Source organism: Scophthalmus maximus, chromosome 17 (assembly GCF_022379125.1).
Source record: "Scophthalmus maximus strain ysfricsl-2021 chromosome 17, ASM2237912v1, whole genome shotgun sequence".
Lineage (NCBI taxonomy): Eukaryota > Metazoa > Chordata > Actinopteri > Pleuronectiformes > Scophthalmidae > Scophthalmus > Scophthalmus maximus.
The window spans coordinates 16,809,280-16,826,944 of NC_061531.1; the positions used below are offsets into that span (position 1 = coordinate 16,809,280).

General features: G+C 42.9%; 1 protein-coding gene and 1 long non-coding RNA gene across 7 annotated transcripts; one reads left to right on the forward strand and one right to left on the reverse strand.

The window, feature by feature from the left end:
• Window positions 1-874: 874 nt before the first annotated feature.
• On the reverse strand, window positions 875-13,527 carry kmt5c (lysine methyltransferase 5C). Of its 5 annotated transcripts, none has more exons than XM_035616596.2 (10): window positions 13,209-13,527; window positions 12,640-12,772; window positions 11,659-11,824; window positions 11,384-11,493; window positions 11,083-11,246; window positions 10,061-10,080; window positions 9,714-9,850; window positions 9,410-9,582; window positions 6,730-7,749; window positions 875-2,529 (listed from the first exon to the last, which is right to left on the reverse strand). In XM_035616596.2, exons 2-10 carry the CDS (start codon window positions 12,750-12,752, stop codon window positions 2,342-2,344), a joined length of 2,091 nt encoding a protein of 696 aa, XP_035472489.2. In that variant the 5' UTR covers window positions 12,753-12,772; window positions 13,209-13,527; the 3' UTR covers window positions 875-2,341. The 5 variants fall into 5 exon arrangements, with proteins under 5 accessions (XP_035472489.2, XP_035472488.2, XP_035472487.2 ...); XM_035616595.2 differs by having other exon boundaries at window positions 875-3,179; window positions 3,225-7,749; window positions 13,209-13,522; XM_035616594.2 differs by having other exon boundaries at window positions 875-7,749; window positions 9,422-9,582; window positions 13,209-13,521.
• Window positions 13,528-13,761: 234 nt separating this feature from the next.
• LOC118289520 lies at window positions 13,762-15,863 on the forward strand. Of its 2 annotated transcripts, XR_004786083.2 has the most exons (3): window positions 13,762-14,853; window positions 14,955-15,401; window positions 15,518-15,863. It is a non-coding gene; the product is annotated as an uncharacterized LOC118289520 (long non-coding RNA). The 2 variants fall into 2 exon arrangements; XR_004786082.2 differs by having other exon boundaries at window positions 13,762-15,401.
• The last annotated feature ends 1,802 nt before the right edge of the window (window positions 15,864-17,665 follow it).

Below are 17,665 nucleotides of genomic sequence, written 5' to 3' on the forward strand. Positions count from 1 at the left end.
ATCTCCCCATCCATTTCTTTCCGTCCTCATTATGAGAAAACTGTTATACTTGGCATCAAAATTAACTGCTCGGCTGCTACCGAGAGCTAAAACGAAAAAGCAGAAGTGGGTCATGAGCTGGAGGAAGAGGAGGAGGGGATGGAGGCGAAAAAGAAGAAGTCGATCAACAACTTGGATGAAAGCACAGGTTGAGAGGAATTGAGGTGAAAGCTGAGCACTGAAGCAGGAGAATGAACGTTTGCTTCAAGTTTGGAAAGGGATTGCGTAATTTTCTCAATATTTTTCCTGAGTAGGAACATCAATACCACAGCGCAGAAATACTGTTGAAAGACAAATCGTGCATTCAAGATATATCAAAAGTGCTCATTATGCAGAAAGGTCAATTGCATAATCATATTTTACTACATTATATCTATGGCTGCATTTCCGTGTAAGCCGTGATGTTGCAACTGGTAAAGATGGGGTGAAATTTTAACAAATGTTTAAACTGCTCGGAAGCTTATCTGTAATATTACACCATCATTTATTAGTCGATTTCGATTTCCTGAACTTAAGTTCAGCGCTCAAGTAAAAATGTACTTACTGTGTTTTAATGGTTTCATAAACTAAAGACAGGTGGAATTGCAAGAGACAATTTAAACTAAAGAACAAATGAAAAAGAATCTCCAGCGTTTAGCTTCTTGTGAAATGAATGTAATGTAATGTTTTGATTTGAGCTGGAAGAATTAGTAGATTAATAATCAACAGACTGAGAAGAAATCATTGCATTAAATTTTCCATTCTCTCATGGGATGGTAAGGTTAAACAAATTGATTATGCCTCCTACAATTAAACAAAAACATTTAAAAAAATAGTAAAAAGAGAAAATACAAAAACGAATTAAGTGTCTTTAATGATATAGGCTACATTTGTACATTTCTACAGCAGACTTTCAGTAAGACTACCTGCCAATTAGAAAAGAGGACAGCGAAAGTTTTACCTGTAACAACTGGAAAAAAAACACTGGATGTCAAAGGCTTTGAAATTAAATAGTCAATGTAAATATTTAGTTCATTATTTTGTCCCATTAAATTATAATAAAAACATGTAATATTTTTTGAACAATCAATGTGAAATATAAATTACATTAAGCACCATTTCAAGAATGAGGATATTAAAATAAATAATTGGCCTTTCCATATGGAGACAGTACATTTTCAGGGTAAGTAATGTAAGGCTGTGCAGTCACACGGAACACTCCCGCCCATCGACGTTGAACGGGTTCGACGTACAGAACAGAAGAACGTGGAAATAACTATGGTTACAATATAAACACCTGTGAATGTGTCGCAAGACTAATTCTCCTGCTCTTTCCTGGAAAAACGACGACAAATAAATGGCAAAAGTGAGTTACTCTGCGAGAAGATTGTCACTTTTCATGATGTAATACCAAATGGCTCTATTGTACTATCCCTCAATCCATTAAGCACAACTGGCCTGAGAAAATAAACATAAAATAATAAAAAATAAAAATAAACAATTTCTTGCAGTTGTCCAGAGCAGCTGTGAAAAAAAACATCACATCACACGTCTTCACCCCAGAAGTGTTTAGAATATATATTCTTTTAGGTCTTTACTTTACACTGTTCATGCACGAACCTTTCATATTTGCACTAAAGACTAACGACCTAACGTAAATCTGGCAGGGCAAGCGTCGCGCTTTCGGGTGCGAAAACACACCATACTTTGATCCCTCACGACCGGCCTGCCCAATGCATGCACGCGCTCGCACGGACTTTTAACACACACACAAAGTGAGAAAAAGATCCTAATGTGGGCGATTAAAAAACGAGGGTGGACTGTTTCAAACAGGTACTTCAAGAAGTCACGAAAACATATCAAAGACTTGCGGCACAAAGCTGCCTTTTTTGTTTAAAACCCACCAACACGAGCACCAGCAGCTAACGGCGGCGCTGTCGTCTCTACGGCCGTACGCGGTACAGAAAGATTCATACAACTATGTTACAGTACAGTAAGAGGGCGTTCAGTGTTTTACAGGGCCACGAGGAACAAACTCCTCGTCGCAAATATACTTACTGCTTTGTTTTCTTGAATTTGGTATTGTCAGCAAATATGTAGAGGCTGTTGTCATTTTTAAAAACTCATACGGTAGCTAAAACATCAGCTTTACATAAAACCCTGTACAAGTCATTCAAAGATTAACAGTCCATCAAAATAATGATTTAGAAAAATGTCAATCAGTGGGCTTTAATAACTGGTAGACAATGAATTAACCATGTTTACAAAAAACATCTTTGAGCAAAAAGATCCAAGTGTATGCAATGACTCCACGGGGTATAAATCAGTCCGAGTACTGGAGATCTAAGTCTACTGTGCCGTCTGTCACCACCAACCTCACGCGCTTGGGTTTCGTGGCACCCATGGAGTGAGACGTTGGAACAGATCCGTAGTGTGGTGCACCTTGGTGTTCCCCAGGCTGGAACTGCTGCTGCATGTCCTTCCGGCAATGTTCGTCCTGACCTTTGTGCCCTGAAAATCCACCCAAGGAAAAAGACGCTGGGTTAGAAAGCTGCGGCCCACAGGGCTCAAGAACCAGCCGCCCCTGTGTGCCCGAAGGTTCCATCAAGCAATGGTAGGTGTAGTTCGTCGAGCCGAGTCCTGGGTAACCGTCGACCCCATCCCTGAGACCCAGGGTCAATGAATGGTCGCCGCTGAAGTTCAATACGTAAGGAGGACCTTGACAGCCGTAGGGGAAAGAGGCTGAGGAGGCCGAGGACTGGCTCTTGTGTGCTGGTGCTGGCGTACCAGGCGGCGTACTGTGGATCGCTTGGGTGCTGTTGTGCTGAGGCATGGGCGAGGGGGACGAGCCAAAGCTGAAATCAAACGGGTCTTGCTGAGTGTAACACGGCTGGTGTTTGTCTGAGTTGGACAGAGTGGATTTATCGTGTCTAAAACTCTTGTCCTGTTGTGATGAATGACTGTCGGACACTTTGCTCGGAAAGAAGAAGGGCCGCGGCATCGCCGAAAAGTTTTTGTACGCCGTGTTGGTTTCTCCGGTTTCATGTTTATCAGATGACATCTTACTTTTACTAAAAGACTGAGAAAAAGAGGCATTTGCTTTGTGGAAATGTGGGCTGGACCTGTTGGGGTTGCCGGAGGAAACAAGATGGCTGACATCTTTTCCAAAACCATGAACAGACATGCCACCCTTGTGATGGCCGTCTGTACTGAAACCAAGTTTCTGACTCTGATGGGTTTTCTCTATTGCACTTGATTTTGTACCGAGTGTTCTGGACGCAATGGTCGGGCTGCCAGCAGCCATGGTGTCTTTACAAGGTGCACTGTACAAATTCTGACTCGGGTTGCCCCCCTGAAACTTGAGCACCCTGTGAATAACTGAAGAGGTTTTCTCGTGGAAGTTGAATGGATTGTCTGGAGGATTGGGATTTTTCACAGTGAAGAGCTGAGGCGATAGGAGTTTGTTGGACATTTGAGGTGATGGAACAGACTTTGTCAAGTAACTCTGGGACACTCCTCTAACTGTGTTTGGCTGACTACTACTTGAAAAGGACTGAGGTTTACTAGGCATGGCCATACGATGAAAGGGGCCCTGGGTTTTAAGGGGAGTCTGACCTTTTGACTGCATGGCGTTCGGCTTGCCGTACACGGAGGGCTGCGTTAAAGTAACAGGATATTGAGCTGTAACAGAGGATGATGTTGCACTAAACAACCGGGGCTTGCCGACTGCAGACAAAGACTGAGTTTTGAAGTCTTCTTTGGACAGCCTCATTCCTAGATTTTTACTCGTGCTTCGATCCTTAACAATAAAGTCGTTGTTAAGAGCTGAGAAACTAAAGCTGGGATTGGGAGGGTTTCTGTTCATGGAGGTATCCTTCACTTCACATTCCAGGGGAACAGAGTCAACTTTGGAAGAAATTAGCCCTGGAAAAAACTGCAGATCCTCACTGGTGAAGTTATTTCCTGGACTGGGAGGGCCAAGGTACGGCGTCTCAGTGGTCCACGTATCAGACGGGCTGTGGGAGAGGGGACTGCTGAAGGGATCTGTGGGTGGATCCAGTGAACACAGATCGGAGGGAGAAGATGGAAGGATGTTCTGCGGCTGATAATACCCTTCAAAGTTGAGACACTGAAAGTCCAGTAAATCGTCGCAGCAGTTCGTGAAGCTGGGGTCACTGGAGAGCATGTTATCTGCAGTCGTGAACGGAGGAAACTGGGACGGGGGCTGGATGACGGAGCACGAAGCGTTGGAACTGGTCGTTGGCTTTTCCAAAGTGTGAGATGAACATAAGCCTTCGGAGAGCCGGGAGAGACTGTTGTCAATTTGCTGGAGAGTGTGACTAAGACAAGTGGTGGGTGTTTCAAGAGGCCCACACTTGCGCGTTCTCTCCATTTTGTGCCTCTGTTTCCTTCCACCACTGTTGATCTCTGGCCTTTCACTGATTTTATCTGCCTCCGAGAATATATTTTCATTTTTATTGTCATTAAGTGGGGAGGACAGGGACAGTGGTGACAGAGATAAGGAGAATGGTGGCGGTTCTGTTTTCATAAGGGCTGAGTTGTTCGGTCTCTGAGAGGATGGGCACTCTACTTTAAACTTGCCTAACTCAAAACATTCTTTCTTTTGGTTCCCTAAAACGTGACCCTTCGTCTCTTTCTCAACTTTGGGCTCGACTTTAAGCTCTGCTGCCTGTAAAAGCTCCTCTTTGCTGTCCACCTCCCAAATATCCTCTGTCTTTCTGCGTAGCTTGATTGTTGGTAACGAAAGACCATTTGAATCAAATTCTGGCTCCTGTTTCTGTTGTGACCCATTTTCAAACAAGCAGCAATTCCTCACAAAACGATCTTCAACTTTTGTTTCAAGAACTTCACCTAACAAAGTCTTCCTGTCAATTTCCTGACACTCATTTTTTTCAGGCAGCTGCTTGACTCCAGCCAGGAGCCCCTCATCAAGCTTTGGTTTGGTTTTGACTTCGTCACCAGTCTGTACACTGGTTTCACGTGCATTTTCTGCACTTTCAAGGTCTTGGTCTTTCTCTAATTTTGCTTCTGAGGGAACGTTTTCAGGTTGCCTTGCACACAACCTCTGGCCTCTTCTTTTCAAACGGTGCAATCTGCTTTTTGACTTCTTACTCGCCTGTACATGGGCCTGTGCTGCCTCCATCTCCATGTTTAAAACTGTTACAGAATCCATGATGGCTTTGAAAGGATCGCATGTCACCAACTCGTCTCCCCTTTCTGGTTTTAATGCAATATTTTCAAGTCCTGCACTTTGCATCTCCCATACTCTCCCTCTTCTCCTTTTGAAACGAATCTTAAAATTAAGGCCAGGCTTCGTATCCTCCGGATCACTCTGTTGGATAAATGTTTCCCCCTCATCTTTCTTTAGAAATCTCTGTGAAGTTCTCATTTTACCGCAATGCTCTTGGATCTTAGGAGGATATTCAGATTGTTTGTCCTCAGCAAGTTTATAACTCTCTAGTGCCTGAGCTCTGTCGATGTCATCGTCTTGCCTCTCAAGTTTACACCTTCGGACCTTCCTCGATAAATAGCCTCGCTGAATTTCATTAGCTCTGGGGCGCAGCACTCTGTTCAATGAGCTTTGTTTTGTGAGGATTTTGGCGTCTAACTTCTGGAGTTCCGTGCTTCTTAATCTTCTCTTAGTCTCTCTTTTAACTTTGATACTCTCGCCCGAACACGGGGTCAAGTTCTGCCTCAGAACTGCAGACAAATTCAACTCAGTGGCTTCATTAGAAGCCTGATCGGAAGCAGAATTCAAACCCTGTTCGGGGTGCATTTCCACAGAGCTGCGAAACGTACGTTTCTTCAGAGGTATGTTGGACTGTATGTGTGCCTGTGAGTTGGCTTCTGGATGCACGTTATTTGCAGCTTTCGCTGAAACTAGTGACTTATGAGGTAGTGGGCCGAGGCAGGTGGCCAGTGGGTCATCATGCCTCTGTGTCGACTGAAGATGCAAACTATCCTCGATCCACTCAGTTTTTATTGTAACCGGAACTTCTTTGCCTAAGTGTCCCTTGGTGTTTTGTTTATCTTCTGCTTTCGTTTTCGCTGCTCTAGGCCTCATCTTTCGTCTTATCACGCCATTTATTTCTCTCTGTCCTACTTCCCCCTCGACACTTTCCGTTGCTTTAGAGGTTCGCATAGATAACCTTCTTCCTACAGTATCTTCCTGTAAACTCTTACCTACTGAGGGTTTATCTCTTCTTAAAATATCGGACAGCAGAACCTTTGCCTGCTTTATGACAACATCTTTTTGCCTGCTTGGCGGATGTTTACTCACGCTACTTTCCAATTGTTCTGAGAGTTTACCAACTCCCTCCTCTGTACATGCGTCCTGAATCATATTTTTAACACACTGGACGTTATTTTGATCCGTAATTTTCTCACTGGACACTGTTTTACATTCAGACTCTTTCACTTCGTCCAGGACTCTGATACTTTCACATTCCTGAACCGTAGCTGGGGTATTTCTCTTTTCTTTCTCCCCTACAATTTTGCCTTTCACAATGTCCTGCTGCTCTTTTGGTACACAAAACTTTTCTTCTTCCGACACCATTTGTATTTCAATAACTTTGTCGTTCCCCCTTTTCTCGCTGTGGCATGTATCACCCACAGTTTCACTCGCATGTCGCTTCCTAAGGTTAATTCTATCGGTGGCCTTAAAATACATTTCCCTCACCCCTCTGTTACCTTCAGCTGTGCAGACCTCTGATGCCTCTCCCTGATTCTGCTGAGACCTGGACACTCTTCTCTCTGGCTGTACTGTCAGAGTCGCTGGTCTAGGACACTGGCTCTGCCTGCTCCTTCCTCTCATCTCCGTTCTCGCTGTCCTATCTTCAGGCTTCTTTTCTGCTTCTACACTTTGTGACACTGATAACCTTGTTAGGTTGACAGTAAGGTATTGCTTCAGTGATTTCAGTGGATTGTCCCGAGCTTTCTTCGATCCACCCGTGACACTCTGACACACTTCTAATAGAGACGTTGCACTGATGGTCTTTTGCATGGTTTGCTCAGCAGCTGGACTTTGAGCCGCATCGACGGCGCAGGATTCGCCGCCGCTGCACTTGTTGCTTTGACTTTCTGCGATTGCCTTTTCAATCCTCTCTTGTTTTATTGCACTGCAGGTTTTGTCAGACTCAACAGGGTTAGACACAGTCGTAGTGTTATCCGTGTTGCTGGGCCCAGTTTGATGTGCATGCATGGCGTGAACCATACTCCTTGTTCTCGACGAGGTCCTCGTGTGGACGGCCCTCGTGTCCACCACTTTAACAGAGTTCCCATTTAGACCTGCGTTGTTTACCGCAGGTCTACTTTTCTGCTGATCCGACATTGAGGAATTTAGAGTGAAAGGCTTCAAGCTGACCTCGCTGCTGTTGTTTTCAACACTGGTGGAATTCAGTTCGTTCAGCCCGTTATCTTCTGGCTTCACTTCCTCCAGCTTTTGCAGCACGGCCCTCTCTTTGCTTTTCGGATCCTTACAGTTGAGTAAGAAATCCACCGAGTGGCGCCGCACTCGGATTCTGAGGTCCCTCAGTGGAACTTGGGACAAAAGCGCAACTGTCCGACACTGTTTGACTGTGGAGGATTTCAACGGGCACTTCCCCGACCGTCTCTGTTTCGCTCGTCTCCACTTCTTTGTTTGACTCAATTTTCTGTTCTTCAGGGCGTTTCTCCTCATCTGCTGGGTGAAGGAATTCCTTGAGGGGATGGCTACGAAAGAAAGACGACAAAAAAAAAAGAGTAGATGAACTTGAAGCTGCTTTACACATAAGCATGTAAGCAGTGCATGAATATATCTATTTAAACATTAACAAAAAAAAACTATTTACAACAACTTAGTCATTAGCATGCTATTGAGTGAACAGCTTGGATTGAAGTAGCCAGTTCATTAAATAGCTTCAAATAATTTTCTATCCTTTCAGCAAATTACTGCAACGAAGATGCCAAGGTAGCCTTTGGTGCTAACGGAGCATGAGATGTTCGACAAGGTGCCAGTAAAAGTTAAGCTTATTTTTCCTAATAAGGAAGCAACCAAGCAGGTCTACTGGGGGAGAATAGATTACAGCAGCACTGTGATGTATTACAAAAGGTACGATTCTACCATATCAGTTTATATTTGGGGTCAGGTTTCGTTTAGCAGGAAAACATTACATTACTGAAACTTTCAATATCAATTTAGACACAACTGGAAATGGCCTGATAGACAGACTTACAGTAGATAAAGCTTGTAGCAAAACAAGTGCTCCTTCCTGTTTCTGCATATATTACGTCAAAAAATAGCTCTCATGTTGCGTGAAAAACTCCTCCTGTTGCGTATTCTCCCTTCAAACTGGCTCCTCAAAAGACTCAGTAATTTAATCACAGCAACAGTAGCTGCTGTAATGCATTTATTAATTAATAACTAAAGAAATCCAATAAAAACTACTTCAGTTTAACCAAACAGTTTGAAGTCACCTAATTGTCTTAAATTCTAAATGGTAACTTTGTTTGTTTTGCTATGGCTGTATAAGGATATGGAGGCTAATTATTACCAAACAGATTAGAACAAAATCAAAAGAGATTTTTTTACCATTAACCTGCCAGGAGCTGAAGATTAAAACTAGCATACATGGCAACATTTACATAATGGACTTAAGTACATATGTTAATCAATGTGCATAGTCATTTTAAAGTAAATCAATATTAAAATGTTTGCAGAGTCCATACTGTATTGAGTCTTTGGTCGTACAGGAGCAACACATTTTTTTTTCATAATAGAGCTCAGTGTGCCACAGTTCAGATCATATTTCAAACGTGTATTTGGACAGGTTCTGGATGATTGCATTCATTGTTAATTACAAGGCTACTCTGAGCTCCCATCTGTTTCCAATGAGTGGGACAAAGTTGTTTATTAACAGCTGACTGACTTAACTGATCTGGTTTCTGGTGTAAACACTGTACAGATGTCCAGTGGACTATAATGATTTTTCTGCAGGAGATGATGTGCTGTGGATTTTTTTAACCTCAATTCTATGATGTGTACAAAGTATTTTCTGCAATTATGAAGGATTGTAATATTTAATATATGAAAACTTTAAGTGACCATTTATCTTGGACATTGATATCTTAAACTTCTACACAAACTTTTGCCTGACGTCTCCACAGAAAATTGAACTGAGTGGACCTTTATGAACAAGCTGATTGTTCTCAACACTTTGAATTTGAGGGTGAAGTAATGTATCCACCTATTTATTTTGTGTTTGAATTAGTCAGCTGTCCAAGTAATCAAAGGGAACTTGAGAGTAATTTAATCAATGCCGTCCTGTAATTACTTTTTTGCTTTATTTATCATCAGTGACTGATTTGAGGAAGATAATCGTAAACAGTTTACCTTTAAAGATACCTGAGTGTATTCCTGGTATGACCGGCCTTGTAGGAAGGTGACCCTTCTCTCTGTGGTGACGGAGATATCGCTCTCTCAGGCGGTATTTCTGGCCCACGGCGTCCTTTGTTTCCTCACATTCAGGCTGTTTCCCTTTGTGTCTGAAGTGACCCTCTCCGTTCCTGAAGAACAAACGAAAAGAGCAAACTTTTATTTTCTAAAAGTAGCAATTTTTTGACGAAGAGACATCTTCAGTATTTTTGCAAAAACAAAGCTTTAGTAAAGACAACGTCTGATCGGATGATGGACACACCTCTCACAGGTGCGGCATTCACACATTTCATTGCCTTCACCAAAAAAGCTGGCACCATAGTAACACGTGATCTCTTCCCCGGGTGAGATTGGTCGTATCACTTCAACACAGGCGATATTCTTCTCACCAGGGAGAAACTGGGTGGGAGAAAAAAACAGAGCAAAAGACAAAGACAGGTTGGTTCACCCATGGGATACAAGAACAGAGCAGTTAGGAAGCACAATGGAAGAGCTGATTCTGTTTCTAAAATACAGTTATTACATAAATCTAATAACATGTAAGCATTCCTCAGAGTGATACATCAAAAACAAATTTAGTGCACATGGCAAATGAATAATGCTGGTTACCTTGCAGTTTGGTTTGCAGTCTTCAGCCCAGACAGACAAACAAAGGGAGACAAACGAAGAGCAAAAGACTTTTCAGTTAATTCAAATTAACGGCTTCATTCAAAGCAACGAATGAAGGACTCAGCCTTTTCTCGATCCGCTGCCAAGTACTGAATTAATTTTTGCAAAGGCTAAGCTGATTAACTCTCTAACATTATTGAAACATCCTGTCACAAAAAACTGCCCTCTGAGCGGCGGGAAGAATTAACTCAAATTTCAAAAAGGTTCACGTCACTGACTGACACATGGCCTATAACCAGCAATTTTAGAAGCTGGCATTGGTGTACTTTTATTTTTTTATTACTAAGCAACAATCAAATTACTGCCAAACAACCTCCTGTTTTGATGAACAACCTGTTGATCAACTAATCATTTCAGTTCTACACTGGGCAATATTTAATTTGTGACTATATTTATTATTCAGATTCAGTCATGGCCACAAACAAAAAAAACTCTTCTAGCACCCTTGAAACACACGAATCACACATTTTCTCTGTGGTGAATGCAAAACAAGTTCATGATGAATCTGTGTTTTTAGTGTAAATTACACAACATATTTGTTTATCTATGGAAAGCAGATTTTTTCCCAAAACTGCTGCTGGAAACTGTAACAATTACAGTAAAAGAAAAGGTTGAGGCAAAGGTCAGGTAGGAGATGATTAACAAATATTTTTACACAAATAATTCTATTTTTTAGCCCTTTTTCTAGGATAAATGTAAAAAAATTGTGCAGTGTTTATATGACGTAATAGCATCGTCAGTAATAGTTGACCATATCAATTGAAAGAAAATATAAAATATACAATTAAAATTGGATTTATCAGCTGACCTTTAAAAGTGTACTACTGGTAAAAAGTTCAGCTGAGGAAATTCACATACGAGCACTCCTATCAGCTGTGTACATTTTGAGCTGGTGTGCGTGCATGCGTGGGTGTGTGTATGTACACTGGGAAAGAAAGAGTCATGGATGCAGACAAACTCACCATGGTTAATGAAAGCTGCAGGTCCAAGCCAGAGCTGAGCACAGCGTTTGCGCGTGGAATACATCACGCTGAAGTCGTTGACTCCTGCCCTCAGCACAGCGCTGTCGGTGGGGCTCAGTTCTGCTATGCATCCCAGCAGGACCTCCACCCGCTCTCCTGCAAACCTGCGGGCAAACAATTCGAGCGTCACTTATCTACAATTTTTTTTGAACACACACACCCAGGACACACTGCTGTGACAGCAGCAGCTGTTAGTCAGTCACATGCTGCCAAAAGCAATGTTAAAACTCTGCGTGATTACCATTGCCTCGTTGAAGTTATCTTTGCCCCGTTGGTCTCTGATGAGTATCTTTCGCAGGACTCGATTTTCACGCCGCTATCCAACAGGAAGGCACTGAGGTAGCGATACACCTGCAGACATCACAGATGGTTTAGATCGTGTTCTAACGTTCAAGTGACTAATTCAGGAATTCCTATGAACCCAGCACAAACATTAAGAGAGACAAGCACAAATGTCGTGATACATTTTAAAATGTTTATATTTATACTGATTTGTAAGTTTAAACGTGAGCCTACATGTTGTCTCAGCAGTTCCTGTCGATGGTTTCCCAAAGCACTGAAGTAGTCACCAGCCAGTTCGCCCACCGTCAGTGCCTCAAACGTGGCATTGAAGTCGTGCGTACGCTGAAATCGCAACAGGGTCTCTTTGAGGTTGCCCCACCGCCGGATCACTGGTTGGGGACTGAAGAGGAGAAAAAAAGCAAATAATGAAACACGGGAAGAGCAGAAACCATCACGTGAAAAAATTCTAAACAAGGTGGTTGTGGAAAATGATTTTTAACCCTAAATTATAGATAAATCAAATTTGGGACACTACATCATCCTGTATGCTTTAAATCGGCAAAACATTTCTGCGTTCATTGCTCTCACGTAAGACAGAGACGTCATTTTGATTGAATAACATTTTCTTCAAATGAACAGCTCTATTAACAAATATTACTCACAATAGAAGATGTTTATTATTACAGTAGTAGAATAAGTAGTAGCAGTAAAACCGAAGACATCTCCCTCCACAGAAAATCCACTGGCATGTGGCCACAGTGTATCGGAAACAGAAGCGTCAGTCACAACAAACTTAAAGGATGAGTCAACAAGTTAGACTGCATTTTCCCCAAAGTTAAGATTACAATAGCCAATGCAGCACGTGTAATGTGCAGAGCTGGTTTCCAGGCGATGACCAGGGAGGGACACGTGACATTACGTACCAAAATAATTTCGTAAAGGGTTAACAGTTTGCTGATGCTCTCCTTCTGACTTTTACTAGCAATTATTGGTGTCGTGACATGCTCACACACGTACCAGCAAACATACTAGCAGTGGGCAGTTTAATAGGTACACCCGCCTCAGACTGAGGTCGTCTAAAACAACTGTAAATCCACCTGTAAGCGCGTGCACAGGCAGAGCACAGCACTGATGTGGAAACCAAAAAACCAAAAAGTGATCACGTTAATGCCGAGTCGACGTGACACCGACGTCACCGCGAGGGCTGAGAGTTACCTGATGTTCATTTTGTGGGTGGTGAAGCCCAGCAGGGGGTCCAGCACCAAGCCGGTGGCCAGGTCATCGGTAGCACACAGCTCCTTCACACTCATTCTAGTGCCTCCGTCCATTGCCTCCCACCATCAGCATGCTGCAATCGCAGGGGGCAGAGTAACGCTATGACAACAACAACAACAAACCATCATCATCATCTAGTAGTTGAACGGTGCTGCAGCTCCAGCTGTGGGAATGACAAAATCGCACAAAGTGACCTACGCACTTGCTTGGGTCGTTGCAAAGTCTACTTTCGCCTTACTGTCACACGTAAATCATGGCGGGATGTGTAAGTTAGGAGGGACGCGCCTGGAAGCTTCCATGGCACAGTAGCTTAGCATGCGCGCTTGTAAAAGGGGGGGGGGCGAAATATGCCGTGGCTATCACCTGAGGAGTGAGGGAGCTAACATGCTAGCACCAGCTGTACGCGGCTAACGCGAGCCAATGACTGCAGCCCCGATGGCTCACGGGATCCGGGTACCGAGGGTCCCAGCGATGCACGCCGGACAAGGGGCGCTCGAAAAAGAACCTACCTGGGAGTTCGTTCGCAGTCAACGAAAGTTCCGTCGGAGGGGGGCAGTTTGTCGCAGGCTCGCTCGCTCCGCGGCTCCCGTCCGCCTAGCCAAGGGGAAAGTTAGCCTAGCCGCTAGCTCTCCGCTAGCCCGGGCAGCCGCATACGAAAAATGGAGTCTCCCCGTCACTTCGGGAATGTGCCGGTGTGTTTTGCGCGTCGCGTAAGCCCCTCGGTCCGGGGGCAGAGGTGCACCACGCGCGGCGACAACTCGGCGTCCCAGTGGGGATGTTGTGTCGCTGGGGGCTAGCTCGCGCCGCACAACGGTCCGCTCTGTGGCAAAAGTTGATGAGCTCCGCGCACAGCGCAACCGAACTCGTCGCTGGCCACGCCCCCGCGTCGCTGCCATTCGCTGTTGTCAAGGTCAATTTTTTTTACAAATCAAATTTAGAGGCGCGTTTGCGGCGCTGCGATTGGTCGGGTTTCAATCCCGTGGGCGGGGCCGCTGCTGGTATTTTTAAGGTTCTGACTATTGTTGATAACTGGACCAAAGGTGAGTGTCGCCTGCAGGTACACTCTGGCCTCAGCTGGATAAATAGGGAACTCTGTGGACAGAGAGATGTTCTCCCCAGGAGTTATACTACAAACATGCCCGTCGACATATGACAGGGAATTCACACATGTTCAACGTCTGTACTGTAAATGACATGTGATGAGGCTGCTGCCATTCCTGAGGGCATTTTGCATTCAGTTGTTATCAGGGGGTAACTCAATACACAGGGTTAGTGTTTCAATCTAATTTGAGGAGGAAAACTTATTATGATTAAAAAGATGAATGGATGCGATTAAACGTAAAGCACAGCGCTTTTGTTATAAGACAGTTGTAAATTTAAGATGCTTAGATGAAGTTAAATTTTTTTAACTGAGAATTGAATCAAACTCACAGATAGAAAGTTTTGTCAGAGGTAAAAAAAATTTTTTTTAAAAGTCTGCATCCCATTGATGAAATATTTAGTTGTATAATATTAGTCTGTTGTTTAATGACCTGCCAATCAGTTGGACAGAAGCATCTTCTATTCACATTTGGTACATTAACTTTAAAATACTACAATAAATCTCACACTGTTTAAACACTCTTGCCGTGTTTCAATAATGGATGTTACTTCAGAATCTAAGTTATCAAAGCCCACCTGATAGATCCTGTCATCCTTGATCAATCCTTTTTATTTGTATCTATGATGTAGATGTTTGCATTACCACTGTATAATGCATTTAACATGCAATCCAAATCAGGTAACCACATAAATGAATCCCCCAAAAAATTGAATCATTACAACAGATTTGAGAGGTTGAGATTTGGGGATTTTGACCAGCAACGCATGTGGAGTGCTGAAATGTCTTGTGAATCCAGAGGCTCCCTGCTCCCCCAGCGCCACCACCAGCCCCAACCCCCCAACCACCATCTACTCTGTGGACAGGTTTCAACCGGCAAACAGGCCCGAGCAGCGCTACCGCATATCTCACAGGGCGTCATTCAAGTTCCCAGCAACTGCAAATCTGAGAGGATGGAACGCGGAGAGCACCCAGCACCACTGTGCTATTCTATAATATTGCTGAATGGATTCACCACAGTCAATGAGGGGTCTTTCGCCTCCTTGGAGCGACAGGTAAACCACCTGCAAAACCACAGCAAACACCTCATCATTATCTAATAATGACTTCTGGAGATCCCCCTTTTTTGTTTGTTGACCTGTTCATATTTCCCTAGCTGTTTTTCCCCCTTGAGGATATGATGTTGCTGTGTGGTGAAGACTCACACATGAGTCTGATTCATAAATCTGCAGGATGATAAACGGTCCGCCAGGCTGCGTTGTCATGAATCAGCAGAGCCATCACGACAACGACAGCCGACGTTCAGCCACCTGGTGTGAATGCCACAGATACTCTGAGGCGTTTTCTTCAGAAACTAGTGCTCTTTGATATTATGGCTTCCATTAAGCAAAATTCTATTAACGTCATGCATAACTACCGGCTTCTTTCTCATTGGAGACTTTCCCGGACCATGCTTCACATTTTTTTTAATCCAACAAATGACAGAAAACCATAAAAGATAAGCAAAACAGGAAAAGATAAAAGTGTGCAAAAGACGCTGGCCAGCTCCAACTCCAGTTTCATACCAGAGGAGGAAGTAAGACGCCGGCAACAATGAATGGAGGTAAATGATGTTTCCCGTTATTGTTCTATTATTATTTTTTTTTGTTAGCTCTTTATAAACCAGAGCTTGTTCAACTGACAGATTCTATTTTTTTCTTTCTTTCTAATTTGGTGAAGTGCCTGTGTGCAGTCTGAGCTGGGGACATCCGAGTCATCACACACACACGTACAGTAAATCATGCTGTCATGTTTGTCAGCCTCTGCGTCCACCCCCGAGGCAAAAGGAAACAAACAAACAAACCCCTTCTCTGCCAGTGACGCGTCCCGCCCAGCAGGCGATTGATGTCCTCTCGCTTTTCTGCCAAAGTGAAATGTCAAGATTTCATATTTCTCACACTGCCGCCACACATTTGGAAAAAGAAAAAAACGGACACAGATATACAAATTCTATCTTTTATTTCTACCATTAAACAGAGACAATTTGTGACTGATTTTGAAAACAAATAAAAAATACTGTTTTTAATTTCTGTTGTTTCCTTCTTTTCTTTTTTGTCCTTAACTGTCGTAACCTAATAATTTCATATTATATCTACCCAGCGACAGTGCTCGGTGCAAGACATCCCTGATTGATTAAAAAAATCCTATACACTGATAAGCTTTGCAGAATCTAGCTTTAAATTTGTCAGTAAAAATCTGAAACCAAAAAGAAAGAAAAAGTGATTGAAGAGCATATGACTGGTAATAACAGTAAATATAGAATTTAAAGCAGAGGTTTGTACAGCTATGGGGAATGGGAACGGAAGTGGCCTGTCATTGGACCATTTATTCAGATGACAAGAGAAGTTTTATAGCACTAGATTAATAACTCTTGCACGAGTTATACTTCATAGTTTTTTGATTCGGTGAAGACAAGTGTCTCCACAACATCATAATGCTTCAAGCCTTATAATAACATTTAAATCATCCTACCAGACTTTGATACCATACATTTCTGTGTATTTTTTTCTTACCTATACATCATACATTATATGCAACTGTATCCATAAAAGGTGGTGGGTCTGCATCGTTTACAAATCAACACACATAACCGCCGAAGCAACAGATCACTCCAAAAGATTGCCCCCCCCCCAATGGACTCACCAGACTCATTTACACGTATTCAATTCAATCGGACTCGTACATAACCAGTTATGACGGTGTTTATGCATGTATGTTTTCATTTTGAATGTAAATATCACTTCCTGAGTTGATCTTACTGGATGTGAATTGGAACGTTACGTCGCCGTCTTGGCCTCCCCCACTCCTACACACACAACCTGACGCAGTCATGAGCTGCACTGTTTTAAAAAAACAAAAAGCACAGCAGGAGTTCTTACTTTTTGGATTGATTACATTACTTTACAATGGTTCCATTTTAAAAAAAAAAATTAAAGAAAAAAAGGAAAAAGCACATTTATTTTCTGAGGTATACTGTTGATAACCTCTATAGCAGAGACAAATGGAGGGAGAACGGTGGAGCAGGAGGGCAAAGTGTGTGTGTGATGATGAACACGCCCGACTTCACCAACATTCACTGGATTTGCAGTCGGCAGAGCTGCGACTCCGTGTGTTCATACTCTGGACGAATGGCTGAAGGAATGAGGACAAGACAGCAGACAAATAAAAAACCAGTCACACCAATTACCTAATGAGGCTGAAACGAGTGACTTTGGGGTTTACTATAAACGGGCAGTGTGAGACCCTGAAGCACTGTCGAAAGAACTATTTTTTGTTTTCTACCAGTTGCAACAGCCAGTGCTGACCTATGGACTGTTTTCACTGGGGGACACCCTGTACGCCAGCTGGAGTTAAAGGGGATGCAGAATGGCTCATGTGACATGAAGTGATAACGAGAGAGAGGAAAATAAAACTTAAAAGGAACATGATAAAAATCTTCCTGAATCTGAATTCAATCAAAGGAGGATTCAAATCTCATATACGCTTCATTTGTAAAAAAGAAAATCCTATATGCTTAATTTTTTGAAGAGCAAATTGTTTAAAGTGGAACGTAGTTCCAGCAAAATGAGAATGACGTTGTCAACAGCAAATATTTTAGCAAAACCTCTAAGCTGCGATCACTGAGAACATTGCCCGTACATGACTTTCTGGAGTTATATTATCATATTTGACTCAAACAGTGAATCAGATTCTCGGTCAGGTTTTTAAAGGGCTGTGCCTACGACTGTCCTTCGAGTGGTTCCGAGCTATATTTTTTGCACGCAGCCCCCGTGTGGTGTGGGTTTACAGTTAAATAAATCCATTCTTCCGTTTTCTTTTCTTTCAGGG